At 40.7% G+C, this 9624-nt stretch overlaps 1 protein-coding gene across 1 annotated transcript; it reads right to left on the bottom strand.

Moving 5' to 3' along the window:
• Positions 1-9319, bottom strand: FAM200B (family with sequence similarity 200 member B). Its single transcript, XM_057706917.1, has 2 exons — positions 9184-9319; positions 1-2923 (listed from the first exon to the last, which is right to left on the bottom strand). The coding sequence occupies exon 2, from the start codon at positions 2157-2159 to the stop codon at positions 192-194; it is 1968 nt and encodes a 655-aa protein (XP_057562900.1). The 5' UTR covers positions 2160-2923; positions 9184-9319; the 3' UTR covers positions 1-191.
• Positions 9320-9624: the final 305 nt, after the last annotated feature.

Below are 9624 nucleotides of genomic sequence, written 5' to 3'. Positions count from 1 at the left end.
TTATGATTTTATTAGTATTTAAATACAACAAAGATAAAAACATAAAGTTATCACATACAATGCTACATTAATATTTAAATACAACACATACAAGTATCACAAAGAAATGCAAAAGCAAAAACCAGGTAAGATTTATTTACACGACATTGTAAAGCAACTATATCCAGTTTAAAAAAAAAAAAAAGACCTATTTAACGTGGTGGGTGTGCTTGCCTGTTCATAAGTTCATTCCAGTCTGGAATACAGGAGGATAATGCCACTCGCATATCTGCGACACCGTTTAACCCATTCCTTTCCTTTGTTTTTAAATGGGTTAAGACTGAAAACCCTAATTCACACAAACTAGTCGTTGTGAATGGTAATAATAGCAGTATACTCTTTCGACTTATCAAAGGAAAGTCTTCCTTCATCTTAATCCAAAATGCTGATAAGCTTAACGTTTCGTAATCGTTCTTCAATGTATATGAAGAACTGAGCTGCAATAACTCATTTTCTTCTTCAGGCACCAAGTTTAACTCAACTATTGATTCTGGGTTTCGAAAAGCAAATGGAACTTTTACCCAACAATTTTGTCTTAATGTTTCAAATTTCTCTTCCGGGAATAAGTGGTTAAAAGTTTGAGACAGAGAAGTGAGATGCAACAATATCTCTAGTTTTATTTCTTCCAAAATGTTTTCATTAATAACATTCTCTTCAATGTGCTGCAAAAATCTTGGAAACATGTAGTAGCTAGGACGGTTGCTTTTAAGCCTCGCCTGCCACAACAGTAATGTCTTTCGGAATCCTTGGATACGTTCGACATGTTGGAATATATCACTGTTTTTCCCTTGTAGTTTTAAACTTAGTTCATTAAGGATGCCAAAAATATCAGTTAAATATGCCAGTTTTGTTACCCAAATATCATCCTCAAAAACAGTTGCCAAATGAGATTTCCTTTCAATGAGGAAAATATGGATCTCATTCCTGAGTTCATAGACCCTGCTGAGTATCTTCCCTTGAGACAACCAACGAACTTTGGTATGGTACAGTAAGTGAGTGTAATTAGCTCCAATCTCCAAACAAAATGTTTCAAGGAGTCGGCTACTTAGTGAGCTTCCTTTAATAAAATTAACAACTTTCACTGCATTTTTCAATACTTCCGTGAGATTCTGTGGCATCTCTCTGGATGCTAATGCTTCACGATGTATAAAACAATGATTCCACCTAGCACTAGTAACTTCTAGCAATTTTTTAATTACTCCGCTCTGTTTCCCAGTTATGTCTGCTGTTCCGTCACTTGTAATTCCTTTGCAGTTTTTCCAGTTTAATTTATACTGACCGACAATGCATTTTTCTAATTCTGTGAAAATATCTAATCCACTTAGGTGTGAGGTTAAGTTTAAACAACACAAGAAATCCTCCATAAAATCGCCCTGCCACACATATCTGACATAGACTAAAAGTGCTGTGCAGCTTCCAGTATCAGTGCTTTCATCAAGCTGGATTGCAAAATCTATTCCTACCTGTAACCGAGTAATAAGCATTGCCTCTAAGTGTTCGGCAATGGTACAAATTCGAAGAGATATTGTGTTATCACTAGGAATAGTTTTTAATTTATCAGCAGATTTATCATCAAAAATTGTACGCACCATATCCAAACATGCTGGAAGAATAATTTTTTCAGCAGCTGTGTGAACCATTTTCTCTTTTGCCACACGATATGCAACTAAATATGATGATAATAAGGCTTTCTCACTAACAGTAGTGGAGCAGCTAAGAAATTGTGTTGATGACTTCACATCTTTTTTCTTTCTCTGAAAATATTCAAGAGGCTTATCAATAAGTTCAACATGTTGTGTTTCTAAGTGCCTTTTTAATTTTGAAGGTTTTAAGCTTTCATTTGCAAGGATGTTATTACAAATAACACACTGAGGTCTGTCATTTTCAAAGGGTTTTTCACATTTGATAAAACCATATTTTAAATAATCTTCATTATAACGTCTTGTAGTTACTTTTTTCTTTTTGAAATGTAGCTCAAACGAAGCTGATGTTTGCAGCTTAGAGTCAATACTTTTCTCAATATTGTCACTACTCACACTTTCAGATCCAACAGTAGAACTTGAACATGCTTCTGCATATTTCGCTTCATTATTCCTCTTTCTCTTAAAAAAGTGATCCATTTTAAAAGTAGCTTTGAATAAAATGTTATAATTGCCTCTAACTATAATTGCCACTAATATATATATATATATATATACTTATAGCCTAGATAACATCTTTCCAAAAATGCAGTTTGCAACTGAATCTCTGTGGAACATCTCAGACTTTATATCCAGTTGCAAGTCATGGTAATATACAACTAGACTGCACATCAACCTCGTTACTATGAAAACCAAGTAAGACATCAGTAGACAAATGACTGAAAAATCGTTTCTCAGGCAATCAATGCACATTCTATTCATCACATCCCCTCCATCAAATCTCTTTTCACATATTGAAACTGATCTTAGTATTCCTTGCAAGGTGTGTAATTCTGGCAAAGGATTCATGCAAAGCACTCTGCTATCTTATATTTTGTTTTTAAAAACGGCTCGTCGTGACTCACAAAATTGATTTCATGACCTACTCAACGGGTCACACGCAGAACGTGAAAAACACTGACAGAGATGTTTTCCTCTTTTGTGTCAGTAGCTTGACTATGTCTGCTTGATGCTCAAAGAAACTACCTGATCTGCTAAACTGTTGGCTGATACAGGAACTTTCTTGAAGTGGTAAGTATATATCTCAGATTTTCATTCGTGATACTTTTGATGGGAAGGGTTTTTTAAGAATGCCAGGATGGTCTGCTCTCGTGAGGTTCCAATGAGCTTTTCCATGGCTAGGTCAACTATAAGGTTGGAGCTGGTGATATATTTTTAGAACTTTCTTGGAATGCATCCTTGACCTGGGAATAAGATCAGAGATATGACGGTAAGCATTACAATGCAGAGAAATACTGTTGCCAGCTACAGCCACCTTTACAAAATCCAAGGTCATGCGTGCTGAAGCAAACAGTCGGCTCCTGTAGGCTTCAGCCTATTTCTGTAAGGCAAACCATCTCAACCAAGACTGGGAGATAGAAAAAATGATGTTAAGACCTGGGAGTCGGCATCAGGAGTTGCAAAGTACATTGACAAAGCTAAACACAGCAAACCACGGAGGAGCACAGCTCCTATATACACTTCCCCTTTGCTCAGTGTGGCCGTGCCCATCTTGAAAGTACTTACACGGCACTGCTCTCTGAACTTAGGATATCTGGGTCTTATCAGCGTAATACAGCACTCCCTTACAAACCTCTCCATCAAGTAATGCCACTTTGCGGGGGGTGGGGGGGTGTAAAGTCTCATATTTACTGTAGTGTTTATTAGAAATTAAACATCTTAAGTGTTGATAGTTTTATTAGGATTGTTTGCATTCACTAGATTTTCTTATTTTCTGTAATTCTTGATGCTAAGGCGTTTGGGTTCTCACTAATCAGAGGGGGGACGAGTTCTCCCAAGGTTGCCTAATTCCTAGAGACAGCCAACAACTTGACTGATAGCAAACAGCTCAACCCAGGAACACAACTTTCCTATGCAAACGAACCAAGCCAGAGCCAGCCCCACCCACTGTCCCCACCCTCACCCCCCAAATCAGGTTCTTGTTGCAGCTATTCCCCTGCCCTACTCACCCCAGGGCTAGGTAACCACGAACTAGCAACAGCCCCAACACCCTAAACCCTGATGAAATCGTTCAGAAACCCAATCTGAAACCTGCTTACCCTGCCTGGCCAATTCCTTGCTGAGAAAACCGTGATACAGGCTTTTCCACATTTCCCCTCAAGCTCCCGCTCCCTCCTGACCAATCCTGGTGCTCCCTGCCTGCCGCCCCCACCCCCCACCCCCCACGGCATGGCAGGGCACACCCTACCTCCTGTTTCTAGGGATCTGTGAGTATAAAACTACCTCCTTCATGACAGCCACTTCTGTGTCTGTCTGCCTTACCATACCTGATTACAATAAATGGCAGGTAAATCATTTTTATTGTATCTTTGCTCTGGTTACAAAGTTGCATAGTTTGGCCCTAGTCCTATTTTCCACATAAGGTCTGTTATTTTTTAGCATAAGTTTTGCATTCCATGAGTTCTTCTCAGAAGTCACTGAAGTTGAAACACCTGTATCTTCAGATTACTTGTATTACTTGCCTGGTTACTGGACTCCCCCAAACACGTGAGAGGAAGATTGGAATCCTTCAGTTTGGGGACATATTAAATATTTGTCATTTTAGCTATCACCCATCCTTCACCTGTGAGTGAAACACTATAATGTAGTACACAAGAAAGGTAAAGGTTTCAGGAATACCAGAACAGGACTCAAAAAAGTGCTACAAATTATCAGAATGCCATCAGTTTTCAACAGCCTGTCACCACTGTATTTATGTATTTTAATAATAAAGCCAGCTTTGAAAGAGGTATCACAAGGATGGTGACCTTGAAGCAAGAAAGATGTTGCCAGAGGGCAAAGGCCTTGCTGAGATTCTTCCTTGAGACTTCATTACTTTTTTTAAAAATTAATTAATTATTTATTGGCAGTGCTGGGTCTTCGTTGCTGTGCATGGGCTTTCTCTAGCTGCAGCAAGCGGGGGCTTCTTATTGCGGTGGCTTCTCTCACGGATTACGGGCTCTAGAGCACAGGCTCAGTAGTTGTGGTGCACGGGCTTAGGTGCTCCACAGCATGTGGGATCTTCCCAGACCAGGGATTGAACCTGTGTCCCCTGCATTGGCAGGCAGATTCTTAACCACTGTGCCACCAGGGAAGTCCCTTCATTACTTATTTTTAACAGTAAACTTGAAGGGGACTGACAGTATGGCATGTATAATGCACTTTTTAAAAATTTAATAAACTTTTTAAAGAGCAATTTTAGGTTCACAGCAAAACTGAGCAAAAGGTAGAGATTTCCCATATATTTCCTGCCCCCACATATGCATACTCTTCCCCGTTATCAACATCCCCCACCAGAGTGGTTGGTATCTGTTAGTTGACAGACCTACACTGACACGTCATAATCACCGTGTTGTACCTTCTGTGGATACTGACAAATGTATGACATATATCCATCATTATGGGTTCAGAGTGTTTCCACTGCCCTAAAAACCCTCTGCCTCTGCCTGTTCATCCCTCCCTACTTTCCTATCCCCATTCCCACAGCCACCAATCTCTAGTAGCCACTGATTTTTTTTCTTTTTACCAACTCAGCTCATTTTGCCTTTTCCAGAATGCCATCCTGTTGGAAAAATATGTATATAGATTTTTCAGATTGGCTTCTTTCACTTAGTAATAATGCATTTAAGGCTCCTCTGTGTATTTTCATGACTTGATAGCTCATTTCTTTTTAGCACTGAAAAATACATCATTATCTGGCTATAACACAGCTTGTTTATCTGTTCACCTATTGAAAAACACCTCAGTTGTTTCCAAATCTTGACAATTATGAATTAAGCTGCTATGAACACTGGCTGCAGGTTTCTGTGTGGACAGAAGTTTTCAACTCCTTTGGGTAAATACTCAGGAACCTGACTACTGCATTGGATGTACAAGGGCATTTTTAACAAGGATCCCAGCAAAGGTTGTGTATCCTCTTTTTCCTGGAACTTGCCAAAATTGTGGGCACAGATTATCCTTTATAGACAAAGCATAGGTGTTGCTTGATTTTTTTTTCCAATAGTGCCAATTTTTGTTAAAGTAACTCATACAACGGTGACAGACTTCAAATAATGCCAAAGGGACTGCTCTAGGATTTCCTGAGTTGTGATGGCCTAGTCTGGTACTGAGTTATTCTGTTGGTGTCTCTGATATAAATTGTCAGTAAACAGAACCAAGTCAGAACTGACCCATAAAGGCAGCAGGTGAGATGGGGTACACAGTTTAGTATAACTCAATGAGAATGAGTGATGTGGGGAGCTGTCAAGATAAGGCTATTTGGTCGGTTTGGCACTGGACAAATATCAGATCTTGAATTTAAGAGCAGACACTTTATATGAGACTAAAAGCTTTAAAGGGCCTTCTAGAACAATGTTGTTGGAACGCAGCTTCAGGAATGTGGCAGGGAGGTGGAAGCAGGAGCATCTGAGAAAACTTGCTATAGGGAGTAGGGCTAAGCTGGGATATGCAAGAGAGCAAGATGTATCACCTTGTCTCTAGGCTAGCAGTCTCTTGGCATAGTTTTCCGTGTTTAGTAATATAAAGCATTGGTGTCATCAGGAAGACCTAAAAATAGGGGCAAAGGTCAGGGTTTATTAGGATGGTGGCATTTTTGGGTGTTGGTTGCCTTAGGAGGGGCTCAAAAATATCCACTTGATTAGTTATTATAAATGCTTTAACTAGGACCAGCTGCTAGAGATCTAATGTATATGGTACCTGATTATACTTAAAAAGGAGTACGTATGGGAGAACGCAAATTAATTGAACCCAAGGAGGGGGTCAGGGGAGCCTCTGATTTATAGCTGGTTGATCAAAAGCACAGGTAACAATGTGGACCAGTGCCTGGAGTCTGAAATGAGTGGGGGTGCTGTCTGATAGGACTGAACCCTTAAACTGTGGAATCTGAGGCTATCTCTGTTACCAAACTCAGGTCTACAGTCAATTGATCTTCAACAAAGGAGGCAAGAATACACAATGGAGAAAAGACAGTCTCTTCAGCAAGTGGTGCTGGGAAAGCTGGTCCTTTCTGGCCAAAACTTCAAAAATCTATAGATGTGTGTCCTGCTGCTTAAGATGTGTGTGTTGAGGTTGACTGTTGTGGATATATAATCACATTTCAGAGCAATAATGCTCTTTAATTGGGTGTGCATCTAGCTTAGCCATTCTTTTTTTTTTTTTTTTAATCTTTATTTTCTATTTTTTTTATTTTTTGGGGGGTACACCAGGTTCAATCATCTGTTTTTATACACATATCCTCGTAGCTTAGCCATTCTTTAGGAGAGAATTTCTATTAAGGTGACCAAATACTTGTCGCTGAAAGTTTTTTTATATATCAAGGTGTATTAATATAGTCATGTGATATGGTTTCAAGTTAGTGATTTTCCACTAATGAATCTTTTTATTTACCTGCTCCTAGAACAGTGTTTGTCATGTGGTAGGTACTCAATAAATGTGTTTGAAAGATTAAATGAGAGAATGAATGACACCTGTAGTAAACTGTACCATGTACATTCTATTTTTACCAGTCTAATGAAAAATAAGTTACCAAACTATATTTGAACAGTTTGGTAATATGTCAGACAAAGGTTAGTAAGACATATTCTTTAAAATTGGATCAATGATATTCTATTTCAAAATAAACTGCTTATAATGTTAAGTAGTAGAAACAATGGTCTTATAAAAAATAAATGTAAACTATATTTAGATTTATCTTATAAAGCCTAACACTTAAGTCTACCTGAAAATAAGAAACATTAAAAAAACTAGTATCTCATTTATATTACTATAGGTATGAGAAATTATTCTTTTAGAAAAAAAAAAAACTGTCTTTAAATCATTACGTCCTTTTATATTTTTTACTCTTCTCATTTCAAGCCAGTCCTCTGTGGGAGTCCATAATCAGTTATGCTTCAGACTTTTATATTCAAAAAGTATTCTTAGAGGGCTTACTCTTTCTCCTCAATCAGACAATTCACCTACGATAATAGCAGACACAGTATATCAGGGTATAGACCTGACAGATGTGGGGATGAAAGCATGAGGAAGACCTTTTCTAATTGAAGAGGAAGCAAGGTAACAGCTAAAGGGGAGTCAGAGGTAGAAAATGCTGCAAGCTTGACAGAGGAAGGTATGAAACAGTTGTTAACAAAAGTGGTGCTGTGAATGGACCAGGAAAATGTTTCTGGATTTTAAGCAGGTCTGCATGATTGCCTTACATGCTTAATGCAATGATCATTATTACTATGATGCTTGGTAGGTGTGGTCTTTAATTCCTTGCCATGAATCTTTACCTCTTACACATATTTCCATTGTGCTGAGTATTACCTTCTAAAAATACAGCTCTGACCAGATTCCTCATAATTCAAACACCTCTATTGGCTCTGAGCTAGTGAGCTAGTGTAATCTCCTCAGGATAATGTCATTTAAATCTAAGCCTCATCCTCTCTCTCTAGGTCTCTCCTTCATCCCATACCTCCACACAATTCTATACTTGAAGTTCTGAGACTATGGGCGTTCCTGAAATACCTTGCGCACTTCGACCCTTCTGCTTTCCTTCTGGCTGGTACTCCCCTTGCCTGGAATACTTCTCTTGCCTTAAGTCATTTGAAATCCTATTCATTCTTCCTGATTTAGCTCAAATGCTACAGCATCATCCACTCAACCAACATGTTAAGTGTTTACAATATGCCAGGTACTGGGGATTACACATTCAGCTAAGGGAACACCTGTTCAGCTGCTACAATGAATGAACTAGAGTTACATAACACTGACGAATCTTACATTAAGTTAAAGAAAGCTGCCGGAGGATATGCACATTTCTGATTGTTAAAACTACGCACAACAGCACTATATATGGAATCAAAAATTAAAACATATAGGTGCTTTACTGGGGAGGGTGGTTACCTTGGTCAAGAGGGAACAGAATGGGAGTGGGTGGAGCCGACAAAGGACTTCAATTATATAACAACTATTTCTCCAGTTGGATGTATTGGTGATTGTTTTATTTCTGCTTTTTGTCTGTCTAAAGATATTCTGTTTTTAAAAGGGATGGTTAAGGCTTGATTCCTCCCTGAAGGCACTGCAAACCTGTCTCGTCACCAGTAACTTAAAAGTACCCTCTGCCTCTGGTATTCTCCTTTGTTCCCTGTACTGGCACAGCGCACACGTCGGTGATGCTCAGGCCTTAGAACTAGGAACTTGCAGGTGCGAGCTTTAAGTAGATTAGAACGCAACCCTCTTCCCAGGAGACTCCCGTTTGCTCCAGTTCTCCAGCGACCTCACTAGACCTACGAACCTCAGCGAGGCCCTTTAAGCCGACCCGCGAACATCCCCCCTCGGATCCCGGATCGTTGCCCTCTTCCCCCGGCAGACGTCCCTCCGACCCCCGAGCCAAAGCCAGACGTGCCTCCCTCCAACGAACCCCGCTGTGTCTCCCTTTAGTGGACCCGGGACCACTCCCACCACGGCTGCCTTTCTTCCTTCTCACCTCCAGCCCAGCACCGCCAGCTTCGCGCCTCGCCCGCCGACCACCCGTGCCGCAACTCGCCCCCCATCCCCTACACATCACCACTTCCGCTTAACCTCGGCAGCCACAGAAATCCGACCTCAAGCCGGAAAAGGACCAGCTCGGCCCTCTGCGCGTGCGCGGAGCTCAGAGGCGCCGCGGAGCTCGCGGTCGTCTCGCGTTATTTCCTTTCCTCGCGGGAGTTATTTGAACGCTCCGGCGGCAGCCACGCCCTCGGCTGTCGGCGGCCCGCCTGCCCGGGTGTGAGTTTCCTCTGCGGAAGTTCGGGCTGCGGGCAGCTGGGAGGCTGCAGCCCAGCGCGGGCAGGCTTCGTCCCGGCCGGGTCCCGGCGTTACCTTGTTTACTTCTTTAGAGAACCGTATTGTTCTTAATAATCATAGCAGGCTTGTGTCTCTAGGTTAG

This window comes from Hippopotamus amphibius, chromosome 13 (assembly GCF_030028045.1).
Source record: "Hippopotamus amphibius kiboko isolate mHipAmp2 chromosome 13, mHipAmp2.hap2, whole genome shotgun sequence".
Classification (NCBI taxonomy): Eukaryota; Metazoa; Chordata; class Mammalia; order Artiodactyla; family Hippopotamidae; genus Hippopotamus; species Hippopotamus amphibius.
The sequence above is the reverse complement of the archived record's forward strand: the minus strand, read 5'-3'. Positions and strand labels throughout refer to the sequence as shown.

What these genes read in the sequence shown, in the direction of transcription:
- FAM200B (XM_057706917.1), bottom strand. Translation starts at nt 2,159, where the DNA reads ATGGATCACTTTTTTAAGAGAAAGAGGAATAATGAAGCGAAATATGCA.